The 26,740-nt window shown below is 36.9% G+C and overlaps 1 protein-coding gene across 1 annotated transcript; it reads left to right on the forward strand.

Moving 5' to 3' along the window:
- Window positions 1–1,508: 1,508 nt before the first annotated feature.
- On the forward strand, window positions 1,509–26,504 carry LOC131949306 (uncharacterized). Its single transcript, XM_059311125.1, has 7 exons — window positions 1,509–1,591; window positions 2,403–2,486; window positions 7,544–7,696; window positions 10,325–10,447; window positions 19,782–19,923; window positions 20,662–20,888; window positions 26,331–26,504. Exons 2-7 carry the CDS (start codon window positions 2,427–2,429, stop codon window positions 26,502–26,504), a joined length of 879 nt encoding a protein of 292 aa, XP_059167108.1. The 5' UTR covers window positions 1,509–1,591; window positions 2,403–2,426.
- The last annotated feature ends 236 nt before the right edge of the window (window positions 26,505–26,740 follow it).

A 26,740-nucleotide genomic window follows, 5' to 3' on the forward strand; every position in this document is an offset into this window, starting at 1 on the left:
ATTACTCGTAATTGAGTATTTTGAGTATGGCTTTTTAAAATATATCGCCATCATCCGTTTACAATTTTTATGCATTGCCAATTTTACAATTGCTAATTCAGTTTTTTAAATTTTGTTTTGGTGACCGTTTTTATAGTTTGAAGTAAGCAACAAGTGCAGATAATGCTTATCTGATTACTTGGCAGGGGGAGCCAGTAAAAATTAAAAAGGTCCATTTATATTTTTTAAAGGAAATAAGTTGAAAGTATTTTTAGTAGGATGATGACCTATTTTGTGAGTGAATAAACTTCCAATACTTCATAGTAAGGTTTTTGGCTGATGACCTATTTTGTGAGAGAATAAACTTCTAATACTTCATAGTAAGGTTTTTAGCTGATTTGTGTCTATACCGGACCAAGTGACAGAAATCGATACTTTAGAGCTATGTGACAAATAATCATAACCAATAAAAAAAAATCTAATTAAGATCATGCCTAATTAATATCTAACACAGTAGCTGTCACAGTTTGATACATGGTTAGAAAAATATGTTTCTAACCACAAGCTTAGATGGTGACTGGTAGCGAATCATTTCTTGCCACAGATACCACTGTGTGGTCTGGTTTGTAATAAAGCAATTGAATGAGCCAGCATTTCAGAGGCGTAGCAACCCCTAACGTCGCACGGGGAGAACTTTCAATTTGGCGCCCTCACCCCGCGTATGTATATATATATATATATATATATATATATATATATATATATATATATATATATATATATATATATATATATATATATATATATATATATATATATATATATATATATATATATATATATATATATATATATATGTGTGTGTGTGTGTGTGTGTGTGTGTGTGTGTGTGTGTGAGCTTGTGTTCGACGGTCCGGAAAAAGTTTTATATTTACGGTGTATGATTTTCGCTCCTTAAAACTTAACGCCTTAGAACTTTCAATTTGGCGCCCTCACCCCGCGTATGTGTGTGTATATATATATATATATATATATATATATATATATATATATATATATATATATATATATATATATATATATATATATATATATGTGTGTGTGTGTGTGTGTGTGTTTGTGTGTGTAAGCTTGTGTTCGACGGTCCGGAAAAAGTTTTATATTTTCGGTGTATGATTTTCGCTCCTTAAAACTTAACGCCTTAAAACTTATATATATATATATATATATATATATATATATATATATATATATATATATATATATATATATATATATATATATATATATATATATATATATATATATATATATATATATATATATATATATATATATATATATATATATATATATATATATATATATATATTGAACATTCCACATTATGAAAAATTTCTACCAACGCCTTAGTAGAGTAGCTAACAAAGTGTCATCATCTCATTGGCTGTCTAATCTCGAAAGACGATAGGACGGTTGCGCCTTGTAATCCCATGTATATTCAAGGACCAAATGAGCTGATGATGACACAGAAAGCCATTACAGAACTTGAACCCCTGTCTTCACTCTCACTGAAGATAACTCGACATTGAGTTGCAGTTTTATACAACGCGTGAGTATAAATTATAAGACAAACTTTAGTTTCAGTGAGAGCTTAATGTATGGCGTAATCTAACGTACAACTGGAGCCTTTGATAACAAGGATATAGAAACGGAGGTTGGAATGGAAGTAAGACAGAGCTTTCAAGTAATATCTCATCCTAATCTAACCTTCTTGAATGGAAGTAAAACAGAGCTTTCAAGTAATGGCATATCCTGCGAGGTAGTTGCACCTATCAGAGTTTCTTCCAGGCATCTGTTCTGGGAGGGGGTGGGGGGGGGGGCGGGGGCAGTCCCCCCCCCCCCCCCCCCCCGAAGAAAGTCCACCCACCCCGAACGAAATGGAATGTATATAGAACATATATACTTTTAACAGTGTCCCCCCTCCTGAAAATTTAGTCCGCCCCCCCCCCCCTCGAAAATTTCAAATGCCCCTTCCCCCCCCCCCCCCCCCGCAGAAAAAAGTCTGGAAGAAACACTGGCACCTGAAAACAGGGTAAAGCGTTAAGGGGCATCGCCGTCCCTGTGGCTTGTAAAAGCAACTCTTAAAGCCCATACACCTAATATGAAACACAGAGAGATTTTCGTGCCCAAATAAATCTGTACCGTCTTTGTTTGTTTATCAAACTCAGCATACAGCCAATACAGTTGGTTCTTCTACAACCATTTTTTATCACATCAGATACACATAATTTTTCTGCATTTTCTTCGATCGCTTTATGATTTTAATCCTATTTCTTTCCCATCTAGACCAGAGCGGGAGGGCTTTGGTATCAAGAACGATTTTTATACATACGCGACTTTGTGTTTAATTTTTTTTTTAGAAAAACAACCCGCAAAATAGAAGGATGAAGGAATTTTTTTTACTTCTATGTTTATGGATGTTAGATTTAACACCAGCATCTGAAGTAAGTAATTAAGTAATTTGAAACAACGACTTTGATTGCGTAAGCTACCTCGTGTGTATGAGAGTGTTTATGATACACGATTTGTAAGTCGTTGCTCATCTATGTGTAAATGTTTGTCAAGTGTGTGTGTGCATGTGTTTTATATGTCTGATCGTGCAAAACGAGACTGTGATTGTGTTTGTGATGATTTATGCGTGTATCATGTACATGTAGTTTTCAAAGTAGGCTACTTTAGTAGTAAATTAAATTTTAGTTACCTTGTCCTAATTATATATCACGTAGTAGATAGGTGTTGGTTAATCATTTTTAATTCTTTTATAACGGAGGCTACTGGGAGGGGGTGTAGAAAACAAATGTTTTTTTAACAGCATATAAAAATGTATAAAACAATATATATATTTTTTTTAATTTTCTAAAATTCAACTCCAGCCTTTTCATTATTTTTTTTTTTCCTTTTTTTCGAAGACACATGTAAAGTTTACCTTTCAAACCTGACGGTCTATGGGGCAAGTGAAGTAGAGTTCACTTGTTTCTGTGACCTCGACATATGAAGAGTTAGTGTGGTCAGCACTATGCCCAGCCGCCTTTACTTTCCCTAACCTGAGTTAGGTAACCATCAGAGTTGGGTGGACTCAAGGACGGTCCACTAATTTGAACCCGGATTCGAACTCGAGACTTACGGGTTAGTAGTCCAGCTCTCTACCGCTAGACCACTCCATCCATCAAGACACATGGGGCCGCCACAAAAAATGCTCCCTCCACTTTTGTTTCGGCACTATTCCTGCACAGTCCGGCTTCTGCCTGCTGCTTCCCCGACGTGCGCCTCAACGTCTTCCTTGGGCTTTGCTATTTTATTTTTCCTTGTGGAGTCCACTTCAGCGCCATTCCTGCTATAGCATCTGGATTCATTCTTAGAACTTGCTCCAATCTAGCGCCATCTTCTTTTCTTCTATTTTTTTCGAAAAAAGCTCCGATTTGCATCCCTCCTAGTCGTGTATCATTTGAAATATTGTTAGACCAGTACATGCCAGTTAGTTTGGAAGGAGTCAATGGATCACCTTGTTGTGGTTGTTAGTTTGCAGCACTGTTCAGATTGGTAGTACAAATTCGTAGGCCACAACCTGCAGACACATTTATTCTTTTATAATTTAATTTTTTGTATTGTAATGATGAATTTCTCTATTAGTATGAGATTTAATAGCTTTTTCTAGCTCTTGTGTACAGAGGCGTAGCGACCCGTCCCGGCGCCCGGGGTGAACTTACATTTAACTAGTATAATCAGAAAACATTATAAAAATGTATACAAAATTTGTGAGGGCCAAAAATAATCGTGGTCTCCAGGCTGCTGCTTTATTAGCCCCCCCCCCCTTTAATCCCTCACTGGCTGGGGATGTGTTTTCGTTTGTATTTGTGTTTGATTGCAAGTGTGTCAGAATGCGTATGTGCAAGATTGCGGTATGTGTGTTCATATTTATTTTAGTTTCATTGCAAGTGTGTCTGAGTGCGTATGTGCAAGATTGCGGTACGTGTGTGTGTGTGTTTGTTTTTGCTCGTGAATAAGTTGAATAAGGTATGAATATTTTGTTCGCCAGAAAAATATTTGCGTCTGTATTTAATCAAACAGGGATTAGACAGGAAACTCATTTTGTTTAAGTAATGCTCAATCTCTATAAGACTATAAATCCTATTGCTTTAATTACACATGGATGCAGGTTTTTTCATTTATATCACAAACTAGATTCAAAGGGAACACCTTAACATAACGTTTATATCAGAGGCGTAGCGAGGGCGGGGCGGGGGGTGCGGATCGCACCGGGGTGACACCATTTAGGTGGGGGGGGGGGGGGGTGACACAAAGCCAAAAAATTGCAAAATTCACAGAAGAATTTTTTTTTGCCAGATCCATTAGTGATTAATTTAAATGAAATAGTCTTTTAAGTACAAATCACAATTATTACAAGAGGGTGGGGTTGAGGGGGGTCACCATGACGTAAACGTGCTGACTATAAAGGCTGTATTATTAAAAGACTATAGATAAACATCCTTAATACTAAGTCTGCAGTGATTAAAGATTACACACATACATATATTTATATTATATGTCTATGTAGGCCGACACACACACACACACACACACATATATATATATATATATATATATATATATATATATATATATATATATATATATATATATATATATATACATATATATATATATATATATATATATATATATATATATATATATATATATATATATATATATATATATATATATATATATATATATATACATAGAGAGAGAGAGAGAGTTATATAAACTTTGTTTCTTGGGGGGGGGGGGGTTGACACCACGAAGTATCGCACCATGTGACACGCGACCTAGCGACGCCACTGGTTTATATATTTAATGCTCACTTGCTCATTAGCAATTTAGCTAAAAGCTAACCAGAGTCAAGTTATGAAAGATATTGAAATGTTAGAATAACTCTGCACTGGGATTTATTAAATAATGGTTTATTACAACAAATGGACGTTTTACTCAGTGGCGTAGCGAGGTCGGGTGTCACCCGGTGAGGCACTTAATGGTGTCACCCCCCCAGAGGCGTAGCGACCCTTCCCGGGGACAAACTTACAAGTTTTCGATTAGCACCCCCCTCAAGTTTTTCTCTATATATTTTGCTAATTTTTACCTTGGTGTCACCCCCCTAAATGGTGTCACGCCCCGCCCCCCCCCCACCTCGCTACGCCCCTGGTTTTACTGTTATTGCGGATCTGACAGAACAAATATTATTTTCAAAGCAACACTAATTATTACAAAACTCATAAACCACGTGTTTAATACTTCACTGAATTCTTGGATTGTTTGGTCTTTATTTACTTGATAACCTACAGGTATAGGGCTGGTAAGTAGGTCAATAAACAGTTATATGGCTCATGTAGGTTTTATTGAGCCGTAGAACAGCTATGTGACCTACTTACCAGCCTTATAGCAGTCGTATATTACGGTACTTGGTAGAGTAGCTATAACAGCCTTCCAATAATCCTACAGTGAACCTAGTTGTAATGACCGTCCATTATGGCACTTTTTAAACTAGAAGCTACGTCACTGTTAAAACTAGCAGCAACAAACGTCTATTACGTAACCAGTGAACCTGGCTATATATAATGGCCATCCACTACGTCACATATAACCTACCTAAAATGGCCGACCACTTAGTTATTTGTAAATTATAGTTAATAAATCTTCTGTGTAACAAGTAATATAGGATTTAACATTGGGTAGAACATTTTACAATTAATCCACACATTTAATTAAACTACTGAGTAATTAATTAAAATTCCATAGCGAGAAAACTTCGAAATGAGCAAGTATTACAAAGGTCGATATATGATACGTGTCGTACTACCATTGGTATCTTTTTAATGTTAAGCTTAACATACATAGGCGGATCCAAATGATAAGTAAAGGGGTGGCTTAGCAAATAACCGTCCCCATATAAACATAAATATAAAAATAAAAATAAACATAAACATAAACTTAAACACGAACACAAACACGAACACGAACACAAACACGAACACGAACACAAACACAAACACAAACACAAACATAAACATAAACATAAACATAAACATAAACATAAACATAAACATAAACATAAACATAAACATAAACATAAACATAAACATAAACATAAACATAAACATAAACATAAACATAAACATAAACATAAACATAAACATAAACATAAACATAAACATAAACATAAACATAAACATAAACATAAACATAAACATAAACATAAACATAAACATAAACATAAACATAAACATAAACATAAACATAAACATAAACATAAACATAAACATAAACATAAACATAAACATAAACATAAACATAAACATAAACATAAACATAAACATAAACATAAACATAAACATAAACATAAACATAAACATAAACATAAACATAAACATAAACATAAACATAAACATAAACATAAACATAAACATAAACATAAACATAAACATAAACATAAACATAAACATAAACATAAACATAAACATAAACATAAACATAAACATAAACATAAACATAAACATAAACATAAACATAAACATAAACATAAACATAAACATAAACATAAACATAAACATAAACATAAACATAAACATAAACATAAACATAAACATAAACATAAACATAAACATAAACATAAACATAAACATAAACATAAACATAAACATAAACATAAACATAAACATAAACATAAACATAAACATAAACATAAACATAAACATAAACATAAACATAAACATAAACATAAACATAAACATAAACATAAACATAAACATAAACATAAACATAAACATAAACATAAACATAAACATAAACATAAACATAAACATAAACATAAACATAAACATAAACATAAACATAAACATAAACATAAACATAAACATAAACATAAACATAAACATAAACATAAACATAAACATAAACATAAACATAAACATAAACATAAACATAAACATAAACATAAACATAAACATAAACATAAACATAAACATAAACATAAACATAAACATAAACATAAACATAAACATAAACATAAACATAAACATAAACATAAACATAAACATAAACATAAACATAAACATAAACATAAACATAAACATAAACATAAACATAAACATAAACATAAACATAAACATAAACATAAACATAAACATAAACATAAACATAAACATAAACATAAACATAAACATAAACATAAACATAAACATAAACATAAACATAAACATAAACATAAACATAAACATAAACATAAACATAAACATAAACATAAACATAAACATAAACATAAACATAAACATAAACATAAACATAAACATAAACATAAACATAAACATAAACATAAACATAAACATAAACATAAACATAAACATAAACATAAACATAAACATAAACATAAACATAAACAAACATAAATATATAATTATAAATATAAATATAAAGATTACAATATTGAAATGTCTACTACATCCAGCTGCCGTGTGAAGACCATCTGGGGTTAGGACAAAATACAGGCGCTGGGAACCTCACGTTTAAATTGAGAGCAACCAGTGGCAATGCTAGCCACATTAGAATTAACGGCACCAACGCCTGGAAACCAGTTGTGAATGGTCAAAATTTTATTCAGGTCAGCAAAGGAGATTGTGTGCGTTTACTGTTGTTCATTGTGTGTCATTGTGTGTGTAGTCATCCGTGTAGCGGTGTTTGATGTGTAGTCACGTGTGTGTATTATTGTAGCGACGCCATAGGTTGTCGGCTAGGTAAAAGTTATTTATATAAGCTATTCAAGTTATAAAAAAGTGAGTTTAAAAACCCTTTTTTACATTGCAAATTAGTATTCGTTACATTCAAAATACAAAGGCGTCGTATTTTTAATCACAAAAAAGCATTTTTACATTATCTTTACACGTAATTAAACACAGGGTGCGTAGTTTTATTTCTCAAATATAGCGTCAAAATGTCCCTCCATTTTCCGTCCCACTCCTACCACCAAAACACTATTGAGGTAACTAATGACTTTAAAGAAAATGGGAGTGTGACGTTTCTTTTCTTAAACATCTATCTCTGTCTTATGAACTGTGGCTTGGTCTTCCCTTTTGTGTCCCAGGTGTAGTCTAGTTAACGTATGCCACCAAATACTTCTGGTAATTGTTGGTCTCACTACAATAATAGATCTTGCATGGCGAAAAAACATTATATTGGTGACTAAGTTAACACAAAACAAACTAAGCAATACATTTGATGCTGAGCTTTTACGTACTAATTGATAGCATAAAAAATCAGTAACACCTTTACCAAAACAACGATCTTAGAAACACAAGGCAAGCTTATAATTAGTTTTTTTAAAATGACGTTTAATTTTAACATGGCACAATACAACCAGTCAACAATAAAAAAAAAACTAGAATACCCGTCATCCGTTGGATAACTGTGGGTTTCGGGGATCATCCATAAAAAAACATCACGTCTGTCACTCAGAGGCATAGCGACCCTTCCCGGCGCCCGGGGACAAACTTTTCGATTTTAACCCCCCCCCCAAGATTTCGATTTTCACCCCCCCCCTCAAACTTTTGATGTGCACCCCCCCCCCCCCCACTCAAACTTTCGATTTGAACCCCCCTCAACCTTTCAATTTATTTTTCCAAACCATTTTGGCGCCCCAACATATGTCCCCCGCCCCCCCTTCCCCACTCCACCTCCCCCCGCCTCCCCTTCCCCCCCCCCCCCGCCTCCCCTCCCCTCCCGCCCCCCCCCTCCTCGCTACGCTACTGCAGTGTCACTTATCGTCACAAAATACAGACCCCACATTCAAAAATATGTTTCTTATCTTTTAAAAACACCGAAAACACCGATTTCGGACTATCCCTTCATATACTGACGTCACATGTGACCTACTCAACTCTACTTCACCTGCCCAGTGTCCCGCCAAGTCTCAGACAACATGTTTTTATCGTTTAAAAAACGATTTCAAAAATATGTTTCTTATCTTTTAAAAACACCGAAAACACCGATTTCGGACTATCCCTTCATATACCGACGTCACATGCGACCTACTCAACTCTACTTCACCTGCCCAGTGTCCCGCCAAGTCTCAGACAACATGTTTTTATCGTTTAAAAAACGATTCCAGCCGAGCATGTCTCTGACCACACTATCCTTTCATATGCTTAGGACAAAGAAACAGATGAACTCTACTTCACCTGCCCTGTATCCTGCCAAGTTCAGATAGGCAACTTTATCATTCACATCTAAAAAAAAAAAAAAATTGAAAAAAAATATCATTGACATATTGGTCTAGAACCTGTGCCACCTGCATGAGAGCGGACTACGCTACCAACTTAGCTATTTACTCGTGACGTCACAAATGAATTTTTATACTATACTTTTGAGTCTCCGCGCATAGATATAGATCTAAGTCTAGTAGTAGAATCTAGTAACTTTCAAATTAAATTTTATCTTAAATTAGCCAAACAAAGATTTATATAAAATAATTAAGGCCTGAAATAGATTCTAGATGTATTAAGGCCTGAAATAGATTCTAGATGTAGAATTTACATTAAGTCTAGATCTAGAATTTACATTGAGTCTAGTGACCTAGATCTAGGCTAGATCTAGATCTAGGCTAGATTCATAACTTTCCTTCGACAGCTGATCTTTAGATCTAGAGAAATTTATTGTAAAACTAAATGAAAAAAGACAGTTTAAAATTGATATAAGTGTTGGAACGTAATAAATACAGCAAACGGACGTATTGTTAAAGTTATGACCGACAGAAAATTAGATTTAGAACGCGTTAAACTTTTGAATGGGAACACAATTTTCTTCGATAGACGCCGCCATTTTATTGTACTAAAGAGTAAACAAAAACCTGTGACGTCACTATTCCCACAAAGTTTAGTCAATGTTTTAATATTTTTTTAAAAAATGGGTTACTCTACGTATGAATAAATCAATAAATTAATTAACGTCTTTAAATAAATTTGTGATTAACAGTCTGTCTGCATTAAAAAATTATTCTCTACCTACATACTATTTTACAGCTCTCCAGATAGAGTCGAACATATCACAATTTTCGATCGGACAAACAAAAAAACAAATAAATATTCAAACATGTAAACAAACTTGACTTTTAGTAGTATAATAGATAATAAAACGTTGCTATGTTAGGAGTCTGTTATAGGATCTAAATTATAAAGTAAAACAATGCAAGACCATCATTTGTGAAACGTGATTCTCTCTGATTGTTACGTTGCAGATCAACATATCCCAGCCAGTTTTACTGACTAGTCTTCGACTTGACGGCGAGCGGAGAAATACTAGTCGTGTGACGGGGTTTGTGCTGCAGACGTCGTACGACTGCTCTACATACGATTCACAAGTGAGAGCTCCATGAGATTTAATTCAGTCAACTTTGTATCATCCCACACCATTTTTTTTCGTAAACAACTAATTGCGTTACTCTTTTGAACTTTAAGTTAAAACCAGCTTGGTTTGGTTGTGTTACAACTAGAGCTAGCACAAACACATTCAGTGTTTCTTCCAGACTTTTTTCTCCGGGGGGGGGGGGGCGCTTGAAATTTTCGGGGGTGGGGGGCGGTAGACTTTTTTCGGGGGGGGGGGGGCGGACACTGTTAAAAGTATATATTTTCTATATAAATTTCATTTCGATCGGGGGGGGGGCGGTAGATTTTCTTTGGGGGGGGGGGGTCTCCGCCAGTAGTATATTAGGTCACTTTTGGTTATCATTTTTGGCGGAGGAGTCATGGTGGAAGGGACAATGACATATAGTAAAATACTCGGGAGGAGCAGGCGCGGGATGTACAATGACATATAGCAAAATACTCCCAGCCTGGCGCATCGCAGGGGGAGGTGGTGGTGGTGAAGGGACAACGACATATAGTAAAATACTACGCCAACTGGTGTTGGCGGAGGAGCCGTAGGTACAATGAGATATAGTAAAATACTCCCAGCCTGGCGCAGAGGCTGGGTGAGGAGCGAAGGGTGGATGTACAATGACATATAGTAAAATACTCCCCACCCTAGGGTGGCGGAGGAGCGGAGGGTGGGTCACCTTTTGGTGACCTTGTGACGTAATCAGTGACATTATGACGTAATCATTGACCTTGTGACGTAATCATTGACCTAGTTACGTAATTTTAATGCGTTTTTAATTAGTTTGAATATATTTTTAAATTAATTTTTATAATTAGTTTGAATTTAATTACTTTGTTTATATTGTGTAATTTTTTTATTAACGAGTTACGTAATTGGATTATCTGTTTACTTTTTAATTATTTTTATTGAGTAGTTACGTAATTGGATTTTAATTTTTTAAATTTTTTTTAAATTTTTTAAATTTTTAATTTTTTAATTTTATTTTTAAATTTAATTACTTTGTTTATATTGTGTAATTTTTATTGACGAGTTACGTAATTTGATTATTTGTTTACTTTTTGTTTAATTTGTTGGTTTGTTTATTTGCTTGTATGTATTTTTTAAATAAAAGACTAACACTAGCCGTGTACTAGAACAGTCTTTGTATAACATCCATTTAACCAACCGTCCAACAGCTGTTACTTATCGATCCAGGATCCTTTGTTTTTGTCAAACACTGGACAACGGGCGAGTTAATATCGATTCCACCCACGGGCCATCAAATGATGTCCCGCCTAATTAAATTTTGTTACGCATCGTGGATTTTATGTGTTGTTCACCGAAGCGAACACCGTAGGGGTCCGGTGTTTAATCGAAAGAGCTAAGTGGTTAACCGCAAACCCAGCGTTAAGTGTGGGAACACCTGTTACCACTTTAATTGATTCCCCCCCCCCCCGGTTGGGTCCCGTGCTTTTCACTAACAGTTATACGGACAGTATCATAGGTTTTTCATCGAGTAAAGAAATAGTATTGATCGACCCGTGTCTAGTCCATGTACCTATTAACAAACTGTGCAACAGCTGTTGCGCGACCACAGCATAGGATCTGGTAATTAACGCGAAGCCATTAAGGACTTTGGTTGTAACTATTCGCTTATACCGAGGGTCAGCGAATACAAAATATATTTAAGGGTTGGAATTTTCTTTCAACCACCGTTAAATCAGGTTTTGAGACGAAACGAAGTCTCGGCAGGTTCGTGTTTTTTAATGGGCGACAGGGCGACTTGGTGCGTTGGTACGTAGGTATGCGGGGTAGACATGTTTTTTACAAGTCTGGAAAAGTAATTACGTTTCTTATGACCGTTCCGATTTTCTTTTGATCTGACCACCATTTGACCACACTGAGCCAGATAAATGTAACAAATGTTCAATACATAGTCGCTTATAGTAACATGGGTGAGGGGTGTAAGCAGGCGGGTGACGGTGTGAACAGGTGATTGAAGGGTGAGCACGTAGGTGAAGGGGTGAGCAGGTCGGTGAAGGGGGACAGGAGTAGGAGTAAAGGATATATAGTAAAAGATTCCACCACCTAAGTGAGGTGGCTTTTAATTTTAATTTTAATTTTTTATTTTATTTTTTTCATCATCTGTTAACTTTAAGGTTCTATAACTCTATATATTTAAATACATTTTTTTTATTCAAACGAGTTTACTCCCCCTAACGTAAGCACATGTAAAGAGGGATTTCCTATAGATCTGTAATGAATTAGGCCTTTTTGACTATGACTTGTTACCCAGGTGTTGACATGATACACTTTTTTGAGATACATGTACACACACACACACACACACATGCGCGCGCGCGCGCGAAATTCATACTAGGTCGGTAAAGGCGGAGAGAACTTATAGGTATACATTATCATGGCGACAACAAAAGCGACCCTTATTTTATTTACATGAAAGCGTGTTTTCCAAAAAGTGCCACCATGCCATTGTTTTTTTTGCAGCGGGGTTTATTTTAAGTGCACCCTGTGCACGATTGTTTACATTTTAAAAGAAGTGTCGCGTGTCTTCCCCATAGGTCTTCCCTAATAGAGAAACGAGAGGAAAGACAACTGTTCTAAAATTAGAACAGCCTTGTCTACAGACACGAGTATCGTCCCTTGTGAAAAATTCGCGTCAGAATCCTTAACTAAACAGTCAATTTCTTTAACAAGTTAAAAAATAATTTAGGAAGACAAGGGTTAACAACATTAGACGCCACCGTTTTTGTTTCCTGTGACAAGGCTCAATACACTTTTGTATTTTATGCCTCAAGTAGAGGGGTGGGATATTTTTTTCTTTGTAAGCGTGTTGTAAACAATGGGTAGAGGAAGCGATTACTAAGTAAGAGTGGAGAGAACGTGACGTACATCGCGATATTTGAAAACATGGCGATGTTTAACCTCAACCAAAAAAGGCAATGAACCTAGAAGGAAGACGAATATATATCTTAGTCTTGCAGCAGATTACCTTCCCATGTTCGCTTTAGTATTACAGTTTTCATCAATCTTCTTTTTGACTTGAACTTCTTTAATTTTTAAGAAAGTTTACTTATACATAATACATTACGTCTAATGACAATTTTTTATTTTTTACCACTCGATGTATTTTGTTTTTCTATATCTTACATTGTCATCTTAATTTTTGATCACCTTAGTAAAAATTTGCTTAAGATTATAAACTTCAAGTTTTAAAAAACAACAACGTTATAGTACGTCGTGTCAAATGACACACCGTTTAAAATATCTACATTTAAAGTTCACCAAAATAATGACGTAAAAACTAAATATTATTATGATATGACATTAGCATACATATCATTCAATCTAATCACTCTAAAGTACAAATCAATAATTTTTATTGATTAAGGGGCTGGGTGAGTTATTTTTATTCGGGTGCCCAGGGAAGGTTTGGAGTTGGCTAGGGGCACCGTTCATACTAGAGTCGGTGAAGTTTTCACCGAGGTTGGTTTCGAAGTTGGGACATGCATGTTTAGGAGATGGATGCGGTAGAGTTTACACTAGGGACGGAGATGTTTGGGTTACACCGAGGGTGGTTTCAAAGTTCGTACATGCATCCTTGGAATTGTTAGGGGCCGTGTTCATACTAGGGTCGGTGAAGGTTGGTTTTGAACTCGGAACATGTATGTTTTGGAATCGATAGGTGTAGAGTTCATACTAGTGTCGGTGAAGGTTGGTTTTGAACTCGGAACATGCATGTTTTGGAATCGGTAGGTGTAGAGTCCATACTAGGGTCGGTGAAGTTTTCACCGAGGCAGGTTTCAAAGTTGGTACATGCATGTTTAGGAATTGTTGTTAGCCGAGTTCATACTAGTGTCGGTGAAGGTTGGTTTTGAACTCGGAACATGCATGTTTTGGAATCGGTAGGTGTAGAGTCCATACTAGGGTCGGTGAAGTTTTCAGCGAGGCAGGTTTCAAAGTTGGTACATGCATGTTTAGGAATTGTTGTTAGCCGATTTCATACTAGTGTCGGTGAAGGTTGGTTTTGAACTCGGAACATGCATGTTTTGGAATCGGTAGGTGTAGAGTCCATACTAGGGTCAGGGGAGTTTTTGTTAACACCGAGGCAGGTTGCAAAGTTGGTACATGCATGTTTAGGAATTGTTGGTAGCCGAGTTCATACTAGTGTCGGTGAAGGTTGGTTTTGAACTCGGAACATGCATGTTTTGGAATTGTTGGTAACCGAGTTCATACTAGGGACGGGGGTGTTTTCACCGAGGCAGGTTACAAAGTTCGTACATGCATCATTGGAATTGTTAGGGAGAGTTAAACTAAGGTCGGTGAAGTTTTCACCGAGGTTGGTTTTGAACTTGGAACATGCATGTTTTGGAATCGGTAGGTGTAGAGTTTATACTAGGCTCGGTGAAGTTTTCACCGATGTAGGTTTCAGAGTTGGTACATGCATGTTTAAGAATGGACAGGGGCTGTGTTCATACGACGATCGGTGAAATTTTCACCGAGGTATGTTTCGAAGATGGTACATGCATGTTTTGGGATTGATAGAGGCCGCCTCTATAATAGGGTCGGTGAAATTTTCACCGAGGGTGGTTGCAAAGTTAGTACATGTATGTTTTGGAAGTGTTAGGGGCCGAGTCTATACTACTGTGGTATGGTTTTTGTTTTCACCGAGGCAGGTTTCAAAGTTGTTACAGACATGTTTTGGAATTGATGGGTTAGAGTTTAAACTAGTGTCGGGGGAGTTTGGGTTTCACCGAGGCGTGTTTCAAAGTTGGTACAGGGATGTTTTTGAAATGATGAGGGAAGAGTTTAAACTAGCGTCGGGGGAGTTTGGGTTTCACCGAGGCGTGTTTCAAAGTTGGTACAGGGATGTTTTGGAAGTGTTAGGGGCCGAGTCTATACTAGAGTGGGAAGGATTTTGTTTTCACCGAGGCAGGTTTCAAACGGGGACCATCCCTGTTTCGGAGTTGGTCGGGGTAGAGTTTACACTAGAGTGGGACGGTCTTTGTTTTCAACAAGACAGGTTTCAAAATTGGTACATGGATGTTTGGTACAGGACTGTTTTGGAGTCGGTGAGGCAAAGTTAAACTAGGGTCAGGGGAGTTTTCAACGAGGCTGGATTCGAAATTGGGCCATGGATGTTTTGGAGTTGGATGGGAACGTTTTCACTTATGACAGTAAACGAAGGGGGATAAATGTTTGTCTGTTACTTTGTCCTTTGTCTGTCCAAGGGAATAGTGTGGGTAGTGGTACGGTGTGTTTATCTATCGGTTGTTTAGGGATGGGGCGAGGGCGGCGGACAAAGTTGTCGATGTGGGTAGGGCGCATGTGGTATTCATTACGGAGTGGTGTCTACAAGTTACGTATCCCAGTCTGTTGGAGTAGTGTCTAGGAGTTGTGATATTAGTTGAATAAATATTTGTCTGTAGGATTGTCATACATCCTTTGTCTCTTTAATGGAATAGAATGGGTAGTGTTACGGTCTGTGTATCTAGCGGTTGGTATTGATGTTAGGGATGGGACAAGGGGAAAGGGGTTGCGGACAAAGGGAAGGGGAAGGGTGAATAGTGATAAAAATAACTCACCCAGCCCTTTAATCAATAAAAATTATTGATTTGTACTTTAGAGTGATTAGATTGAATGATATGTATGCTAATGTCATATCATATTTAGTTTTTACGTCATTATTTTGGTGAACTTTAAATGTAGACATTTTAAACGGTGTGTCATTTGACACGACGTACTATAACGTTGTTGTTTTTTAAAACTTGAAGTTTATAATCTTAAGCAAATTTTTACTAAGGTGATCAAAAATTAAGATGACAATGTAAGATATAGAAAAACAAAATACATTGAGTGGTAAAAATAAAAAATTGTCATTAGACGTAATGTATTATGTATAAGTAAACTTTCTTAAAAATTAAAGAAGTTCAAGTCAAAAAGAAGATTGATGAAAACTGTAATACTAAAGCGAATATGGGAAGGTAATCTGCTGCAAGACTAAGATATATATTCGTCTTCCTTCTAGGTTCATTGCCTTTTTTGGTTGAGGTTAAACATCGCCATGTTTTCAAATATCGCGATGTACGTCACGTTCTCTCCACTCTTACTTAGTAATCGCTTCCTCTACCCATTGTTTACAACACGCTTACAAAGAAAAAAATATCCCACCCCTCTACTTGAGGCATAAAATACAAAAGTGTATTGAGCCTTGTCACAGGAAACAAAAACGGTGGCGTCTAATGTTGTTAACCCTTGTCTTCCTAAATTATTTTTTAACTTGTTAAAGAAATTGACTGTTTAGTTAAGGATTCTGACGCGAATTTTTCACAAGGGACGATACTCGTGTCTGTAGACAAGGCTGTTCTAATTTTAGAACAGTTGTCTTTCCTCTCGTTTCTCTATTAGGGAAGACCTATGGGGAAGACACGCGACACTTCTTTTAAAATGTAAACAATCGTGCACGGGATGCACTTAAAATAAACCCCGCTGCAAAAATAACAATGGCATGGTGACACTTTTTGGAAAACACGCTTTCATGTAAATAAAATAAGGGTCGCTTTGTTGTCGCCATGATAATGTATACCTATAAGTTCTCTCCGCCTTTACCGACCTAGTATGAATTTCGCGCGCGCGCGCGCATGTGTGTGTGTGTGTGTGTGTGTACATGTATCTCAAAAAAGTGTATCATGTCAACACCTGGGTAACAAGTCATAGTCAAAAAGGCCTAATTCATTACAGATCTATAGGAAATCCCTCTTTACATGTGCTTACGTTAGGGGGAGTAAACTCGTTTGAATAAAAAAAATGTATTTAAATATATAGAGTTATAGAACCTTAAAATAAAAAATTTAAATTAAAATTAAAAGCCACCTCACTTAGGTGGTGGAATCTTTTACTATATATCCTTTACTCCTACTCCTGTCCCCCTTCACCGACCTGCTCACCCCTTCACCTACGTGCTCACCCTTCAATCACCTGTTCACACCGTCACCCGCCTGCTTACACCCCTCACCCATGTTACTATAAGCGACTATGTATTGAACATTTGTTAAATTTATCTGGCTCAGTGTGGTCAAATGGTGGTCAGATCAAAAGAAAATCGGAACGGTCATAAAAAACGTAATTACTTTTCCAGACTTGTAAAAAACATGTCTACCCCGCATACCTACGTACCAACGCACCAAGTCGCCCTGTCGCCCATTAAAAAACACGAACCTGCCGAGACTTCGTTTCGTCTCAAAACCTGATTTAACGGTGGTTGAAAGAAAATTCCAACCCTTAAATATATTTTGTTTTCGCTGACCCTCGGTATAAGCGAATAGTTACAACTAAAGTCCTTAATGGCTTCGCGTTAGTTACCAGATCCTATGCTGTGGTCGCGCAACAGCTGTTGCACAGTTGGTTAATGGATGCATGGACTAGACACGGGTCGATCAATACTATTTCTTTACTCGATGAAAAACCTATGATACTGTCCGTATAACTGTTAGTGAAAAGCACGGGACCCAACCGGGGGGGGAGGGGGAAATCAATTAAAGTGGTAACAGGTGTTCCCACACTTAACGCTGGGTTTGCGGTTAACCACTTAGCTCTTTCGATTAAACACCGGACCCCTACGGTGTTCGCTTCGGTGAACAACACATAAAATCCACGATGCGTAACAAAATTTAATTAGGCGGGACATCATTTGATGGCCCGTGGGTGGAATCGATATTAACTCGCCCGTTGTCCAGTGTTTGACAAAAACAAAGGATCCTGGATCGATAAGTAACAGCTGTTGGACGGTTGGTTAAATGGATGTTATACAAAGACTGTTCTAGTACACGGCTAGTGTTAGTCTTTTATTTAAAAAATACATACAAGCAAATAAACAAACCAACAAATTAAACAAAAAGTAAACAAATAATCAAATTACGTAACTCGTCAATAAAAATTACACAATATAAACAAAGTAATTAAATTTAAAAATAAAATTAAAAAATTAAAAATTTAAAAAATTTAAAAATTTTTTTAAAAATTTAAATCCAATGACGTAACTACTCAATAAAAATAATTAAAAAGTAAACAAATAATCAAATTACGTAACTCGTTAATAAAAAAATTACACAATATAAACAAAGTAATTAAATTCAAACTAATTATAAAAATTAATTAAAAAATATATTCAAACTAATTAAAAACGCATTAAAATTACGTAACTAGGTCAATGATTACGTCACAAGGTCAATGATTACGTCACAAGGTCACCAAAAGGTGACCCACCCTCCGCTCCTCCGCCACCCTAGGGTGGGGGAGTATTTTACTATATGTCATTGTACATCCACTCTTCGCTCCTCACCCAGCCTCTGCGCCAGGCTGGGAGTATTTTACTATATCTCATTGTACCTACGGCTCCTCCGCCAACACCAGTTGGCGTAGTATTTTACTATATGTCGTTGTCCCTTCACCACCACCACCTCCCCCTGCGATGCGCCAGGCTGGGAGTATTTTGCTATATGTCATTGTACATCCCGCGCCTGCTCCTCCCGAGTATTTTACTATATGTCATTGTCCCTTCCACCATGACTCCTCCGCCAAAAATGATAACCAAATGTGACCTAATATACTACTTCCGCCCCCCGAAGAGATGCCTGGAAGAAACTCTGAACACTTTTTTTATACCAAACTGCACGTTATATATTATATATGTATATGTGTAAACCTTGCAAATTATCCCTATAAAATCTTAAGTCGGAAAACTTGTCGGACACTGCAGAATAAAACATGTTGAAAAAACTAGTTTTTCTGATCAAGGGAGCGATTGGACTAATAAAGACCTATTACACATGGATTATTTACCTTATGCTGTCCACTATGATGCAGTGTCTATTGCAAGAGTATAATCAATACATAATATTGCCAAATCCGTGGGGGGGGGGGGGGGGGGCTGGCTTAAGTGTGCGTCTAAAAGAATTTATAATAGGCCTACTGTTGACTACGTTGTATTGAAAGCCGTGGCGTATTAAATAAAATTGCTGCAGGTTATTTTTATGTGTGTGTGTGTAGATGGAAGGGGGTATCAGCGATGAATTAAAACATTTGAAGTACTTTGATTTCCATGTAGTTCTTTTTTGTTTCCATTCAACGATACGTATCTTTATAAAAAAGAATATGAAAAATTGTTTAACTTTTTGTAAAAATTGTAATCCGATTCTAGTTACTCCTACACATAAATTGTGGCTATGCTAATGGTAAAATCATATCATGTATGTCCTAATAGTATTGTTGTGGTGTCCAGATGTAATCAGGGAACAACATCTGTAAGAAATATTCCACAGAACTACAGTATACAATACTTGATGATGGATATACCAATAACTGTTCCATTGAAGAAGGTGGAGTATGTCAAATGTCTAAAGATTGTCCCTACCAATTACACAGGGAGTAGAGCAGCTTTGAGACTTGATCTTATAGGCTGTCGTGAGTTTCTATCCCTTTATTTTCTTTTCTTTCAAAATAAAGTGCTAATAATATAGCGCACTATTATGAACATCTTTATTTGGCGTTCGCTTGGTGCGCAAATGTTTTTTCTATGAGATTCTATTCTATTTTAAAAAGTTTAAGTATTTAAAATGGATTAAAAATCATAACTATATCCCGAGTTCCCATCCCCTGTTGTTTTATATAAGAATATTCGAGAACGTTTAGGGGAGATCACTCTTTGTTTATTTTCTTTGTTCTTAAATGTAATGTTGGAATGGATTGCCTTCAAAACAATTAAGTATTACTCGTCAACTTGCTATGCAACATATAGGCCGATTTTTAGCTTTCTTTCCTTTCTGGATTTGCTTCCATTGCCTTGGTCCATCTAGGAACAAACTGCAAGACAGCAATGATTAGATTTGGAAGTTTTCTCTCCTAGATAGGCTCAGAGTTTCTTCCAGACATCTCCAGTCTCCCCCCCCCCCCCCCCCCCCCCACGAACGAAATGGAATTTATATAGAAAATATTTACTTTTAACAGTGTCCGTGCCCCTCCGTCCCCGTCCCCCGGAGAAAAAAATCTGGAGGAAACACTGGATAGGTGTTTTGCAATTGAGCGCCATCCTCCCAAGGGTTCGAAATCAAGATTTTTTGGTTTATCAATCGTAAACTTTACCGTTGTTAAACGCTGGCCCAATTTCACATCTGATGCTTGATACTGTGTTTACTGGTACAGGTGTTGTAAAGGAGGAAACTTGCCAGAATCCAGCGCGACCACCAGCGAATATACATCTGCAAGCTCATTCAAAGAAACTGATGTTCGATCAGGAAATTACTTTGGCGTGGGTAGCGGTACAACTGCTGTCTAACACATCTGTCTTAAGAAGTTACGTACAACTAAATTACAACCTGGACTGCAACTCGTCGGCCATAACTGGTTATTCGTTTCATCATGCGAAATCGGTAAGTGTTCAGCCATACAATGGTTAGGTCTCAACCATAAGCCTTTTAAAACGTATTACCAGACTATTCCTTAAATAAAACGTGAGCCCAAAGCCATACGCCTGTTGAAAGATATGATATTTTCAGTCTTTTAATACAATAAAACGAATTTAAAAACATTTTCAATAATAAGTTTTAAATGCACTGAAAATAGGAAAATAAAACAACCTTCATTTTCTTTATTTAAAAAATGCGGTCGCTCCTGAGATAATCTCTTACATATTTTACCGACCAGAGCTTTTACTGAATAGAAAAACGTTTAATTTTCTACTTTCCAGTGCATTAAACGTTTATTATTAAAAGGATTTTATATTTTTCACTCGTTTGTAATTCTTTTAAATTAAGTTAACACCATTTTAGCGACTACAAAAATATGTGCTTTGAGACACGAATAGTAGAATGCTATTTCTGAAAGACAATTATCCTTCTTAGTCCACCTTCGAACGTCGAGCAAGAAATCACTCAGCAGTGACACGCACTTCATGTCGCCGGTTAGAGCGATAGATAGTATTAAGTATTGTTATCTTCTGTATTACCAGTGTTTCTTCCCGACTTTTTTCTCCGGGGAGGGGGGGGGGCACTTAAAGAGCCACCCTCACCCTCGAAGAAATGCCTGGAAGAAACTCTGTGTATTACTATTGAATTTAGTATTTTATTTATTACGGGTCAGTAGGTTAGATAGAAATATGCTAGAATCAGAGTTTCTTCCAGACTTTTTTCTCTGGGGGGGGGGGGGGGCACTTAGTATTTTCGGGGGGGGGGGGGGGAGATGGTCAAAATTTTCTGGGGGGTGGACGGGGGTGGACACTAGTAAAAGTATAAGTCTACTATATAAATTCCATCTCGTTCGGGGGGGGGGGGGGCGGTAGACTTTCTTCAGAGGGGGATAAGCCCCCCCCCCCGAAGAGATGCCTGAAAGAAACTCTGGCTAGATTAATCTAAAACTAGGGGAGAGTGCGTGTGTGAGTTGAGTTTACCCTACAGTATAGTTAACCCAAGGTCGAATGCTGTATAAAATTTGGAGTGAATGGTTGTAAGGTGGCTAATTTGTAGCGGTTGGGGCGAGGGCTACTGGGTAATGTGGAGAGTTGAGACCAAATAAAAGTACTGAAGATTGTCACGAATCGTTTTCTGAGTTGAACTAAACCCGGACGTAACATAACTTAAAATTGCTAACAAGTTTCAAAAATAGATACTCTAGCATGTTCTTCCAAGATGAATGTATCCTAAAAGTTTGAATGAAATCAATGAATTAGAAATGGGTTAAAAGTAAGTTACAAGATTTTCCGAAACCCACAACCCATAAACAAGCAAACTGTCACAGTTAACTAAATAAAATCTTATAAAAACTTAAGTTCATAAGCCATAAGTCCACTAAAGGTATTAGTCTATTCTGTCAAAATAGGTCATCAGACAAAACCTTACTATGAAGTATTGGAAGTTTTGGAAGTATTGGAAGTTTTTTCACTCACAAAATAGGTCATCAGCCAAAAAAAACCTTACTATGAAGTATTGGAAGTTTACTCACTCACTAAATAGGTCATCAGCCAAAAAACCTTACTATGAAGTATTGGAAGTTTATTCACTCACAAAATAGGTCATCAGCCAAAAACCTACTAAAAATACTTTCAACTCATTTCCTTTAAAAAATATAAATGGACTGTGAGGGTGGGGATTTTTAAGAAACGGTAACGAATGAATCCAATAACACACAGTTCAAGTTCAACTATAATTGTTCTTTATTAAAATGATATATATGTTCAAGTTTCTACCTAGCTGATCTACACTGTACTATTTACTTCTACTACTGACTGTTCATACCACATGCTACCTACTACTACGCACTCCCATGACCAATCCTAACACTAACTGTTCTCTACATTCTACAACCTAACACCTTCTGTACCCCTCGCTAGCTACCTATCAACTGCTGGCCTATCTCTCTTCTGACCCACGCCTCAGTGGTCAGCTGACCGTCCCACGTGACCGGTCGGTCCTGTGTGCCCATTGGCCTCTCTAACCAACCAACTAGGCCTATAGTCTGTTTCTGCTAACCTATATCTGCTAAACATGTCTGACGTAATCTTGCGTCATCACATATCTCCCTCCCTTTCTGTAGCTGACAAATTATATTTTTCAGCGTCTACTACTAATCTAATACATCAACAACTATCTATCTTACTACTCTATTCTATCCCTAACATCAATCATATAAATCAAATACAAAATGGGACAGCACTGTTTTACAAAAACATAAAATCTTGTGTCTGTGTTCCTGAAAAAAAATGTCATTGTTCTAGTTCTTGTGTAAGTATCTAGACGTCTGTGGTGTCTCTGCTTGATAATGTATGTCTATGTTATGGTATGTGTGAATCCAATCATGTGAAACTCAGTTCTGGCTAGGTTGTCGTGTACTGGCCTTGAGCTAATCTTAGTAGAATGTGTAACTGGTTGAACGGGCTCTGCGAGCAGTGTAAGTGTATGTTTAAGTGTTATGTAATTGCTGGCGTTCCTCTGTGGTGGATGGTTTGTGGCGAGTTTTGATGTAAATTCCCGTGAGGCGGGTGTAGGCGTAACTTTTGTTGGTCAATGTGATGACGCAACAAACTCAACGCTGGTTGAGATGTCCACGTAGAGTGGTTATACGATGAACTGGAGCTGTCTGATGCGGTGGCGAACAATGACGTAACGTTCCGACGCTGGGAACTTGGCCGATGGGTCGTCTACCCTTTGTATGTGCCGACGTAGGTGTACGTAGCTGGCGGTCTGTTATTCAACCCCAGTGCGGGGCGAAGCGGTGGCGATGCGTCCGTTGTCTTGACCAGGGCAATTCTCTGTTCGGCAGGGCTGTTCGCTGTCCAGGTAATTCAACGTAATCAGGGCTTCCAGTGGCGGCACTTTTGAAGTGTGTTCCTCATCCCGTCTCATTCTGAATAAGCGTAGTGTGTCTGAAAATGGTATTTCGAGGCTATAAGCAATGGCTTTACGTGACCATCTTAGTGCCCGCGCAGACAAGTATCCAGACAGAGGTACCTTCCATTAAAAAAAAACCTCAATCCCGAATTTAAACGTGCTGAACATTTGTCTGGCGGTACATACAGCATACAAATATAACATTACAAAATTAACCAAATAAAAAATCAGTACACTCTAATCTAACAACAATCTGTAAAGCCTAATAAACCCAATAGACGTAAACACTACTAGAGCTTAGAAATAGCTTCACAAAAAAGAATAGACATGTAAGTGTATATAAATAATCGTGCCGTTTCAAATAACATTTGAACACGTAATCATATAGTGGAGCAGCTCTCACTATCTGACTTCTGACAAAAACTGGCTGGCTTGACTTAATGACTGACTTCACTTATGACTTCAGTAACCTGACTTATTTCACTTTAACTGACTTCAGTAATTTCACTTATTTCACTTTGACTTCAGTAACGTGACTGACTTCAATTTAACGACTGATTCCACTTTGACGACTTCAATTACTTCAACTTGACGACTAACTTCACTTTGAAGACTAACTTGACCTCGACGACTTCACTTCAATTCAACTTAAAAGACTTCAATGACCGACTTAAACTTCGACGACTTAAACGTCTTCACTTTGACTTCAAAGACTTTTCCTTGACTTCAACGACTTCAATATGACTTCAAATACTTCACTTTGACTTCAACAACTTCAATATGACTTCAAAGACTTCACTTTGACTTCAACGACTTCAATATGACTTCAAAGACTTCACTATAACTTCGACGATTTCACTTTATCACTATGACCTCAACGACTTTAATATAACTTCAAAGACTTTTCTTTGACTGCAACATGACTTCAACTACGTCACTATGACCTCAAATACGACTTCAACAACTTATTGACTGACTTGACTGACTTCAAATAACTTCTTTGACTTCAGTCCTGACTTATACTTCACTGACTTCAATAACACAATTGACTTCAGTTTAACTACACTGACTTCGACTTCAACTATATCGACTTCACGCCGATTTTCTCGACTACTTAGATTTTAGATCAACACAAAACTCGACTTGACTTCACTATTATGTCCGTTGTTCAAAATCATTTATGGGGGTGGTCCGGGTCACATTTTTGATCATGGGGTTGATGTTCTAGGGCAGTTGCGTGTTATCTATGTGCTGTACTTCCAGTTTCACTAATTCTATCGCTAACTCTGCTTTTGTTCTTGACATTTCTTACTATCTTGACTATCTTGTTTTCTAACCTACTCTCTAAAGATGTTCCAAATTCTTCTTCTTTCTTGTCTAATGGTATGCCCCGTTTATAGCATTGAAACTCTGCCTCCATGGTTGTGTATGTGTGTGTGTTGAGGAAAGTAAACAAAACTAAGGCAACAGGGCGTAACATAAGAATGTGTAAGGCAGAAAAACCGCTGGTACAAGCTATCCAGCACGGGTATAAACCCAAACGTTTAAAAAAAAATGATGGAAGGTACTTATCTTTTTGAACATGGTGACTGTTCCCTTGTATTGGTAATCCACTCGTTCCGGTTGAAGAAACCCGCTGTTGTGTTGAGTTGAAGAAAGCTGTACACCAGATGTACTCCGTCATGAGTAACCCGATATACCCAGTCTTTCCTGTACTCGACCCGCGCTCCACCAATTGTGAGGGTGGGGATTTTTAGATGGCGGTAACGAATGAATCCAATAACACACAGTTCAAGTTCAACTATAATTGTTCTTTATTAAAATGATATATATGTTCAAGTTTCTACCTAGCTGATCTACACTGTACTATTTACTTCTACTACTGACTGTTCATACCACATGCTACCTACTACTACGCACTCCCATGACCAATCCTAACACTAACTGTTCTCTACATTCTACAACCTAACACCTTCTGTACCCCTCGCTAGCTACCTATCAACTGCTGGCCTATCTCTCTTCTGACCCACGCCTCAGTGGTCAGCTGACCGTCCCACGTGACCGGTCGGTCCTGTGTGCCCATTGGCCTCTCTAACCAACCAACTAGGCCTATAGTCTGTTTCTGCTAACCTATATCTGCTAAACATGTCTGACGTAATCTTGCGTCATCACATGGACCTTGTTAATTTTCACTGGCTCCTCCTGCCAAGTAATCAGATAAGCATTATCTGCACTTGTTGCTTACTTTAAACTATAAAAACGGTCACCAGAACAAAATAAAAAACTTAATTAGCAATTGTAAAATTGGCAATTCATAAAAATTGTAAACGGATAATGCCGATATATTTTAAAAAGCCATGCTCAAAATACTCAATTACGAGTAATATCAAGATTTATTTCCTAAATTTCAGCCTTAACTCTAACAAAATAATAAGGAATAAAGATATTAATATTTTGCTAACAACCATCCATTCAACTGTTTTTAAACAGTCGAATATCACGTCGGATAACCAGAAATCGAAATGGCAGATACTTGAATTCGGTTACCCAATTAGGGTCAAATGTCTGTACGTGATGTCCTCAAACAATGAAACCATCGGAAAAATCTATACGAATAGATGCAGTAAGTCACAGGGTGTTTTTCTAGTAATATATTATTCTTGAAATGCTTAATATTTTTTTTTACATCTAAAATGTTTTGTAAATGTTGATGGTTAAGAATTTGCCCTAAAACAATTTGTAGCATGGAAATTTTATTAAAAATTCATTTAGAAACGGGGAAGGCTACGGTAAAAAAAAAAAGCTTTTAAATACTCGTTAGAAAACAGTTATTTCTTTACAGCTTTATTAAGATACATCCACATATGCATTTCCACTAAAAAAATCGAGAAAAAATCTTG

The sequence above is a fragment of the Physella acuta genome, unplaced genomic scaffold, assembly GCF_028476545.2.
Source record: "Physella acuta isolate Inbredline_101_S28 unplaced genomic scaffold, ASM2847654v3 ptg000688l, whole genome shotgun sequence".
In the NCBI taxonomy this organism is placed as follows: Eukaryota; Metazoa; Mollusca; class Gastropoda; family Physidae; genus Physella; species Physella acuta.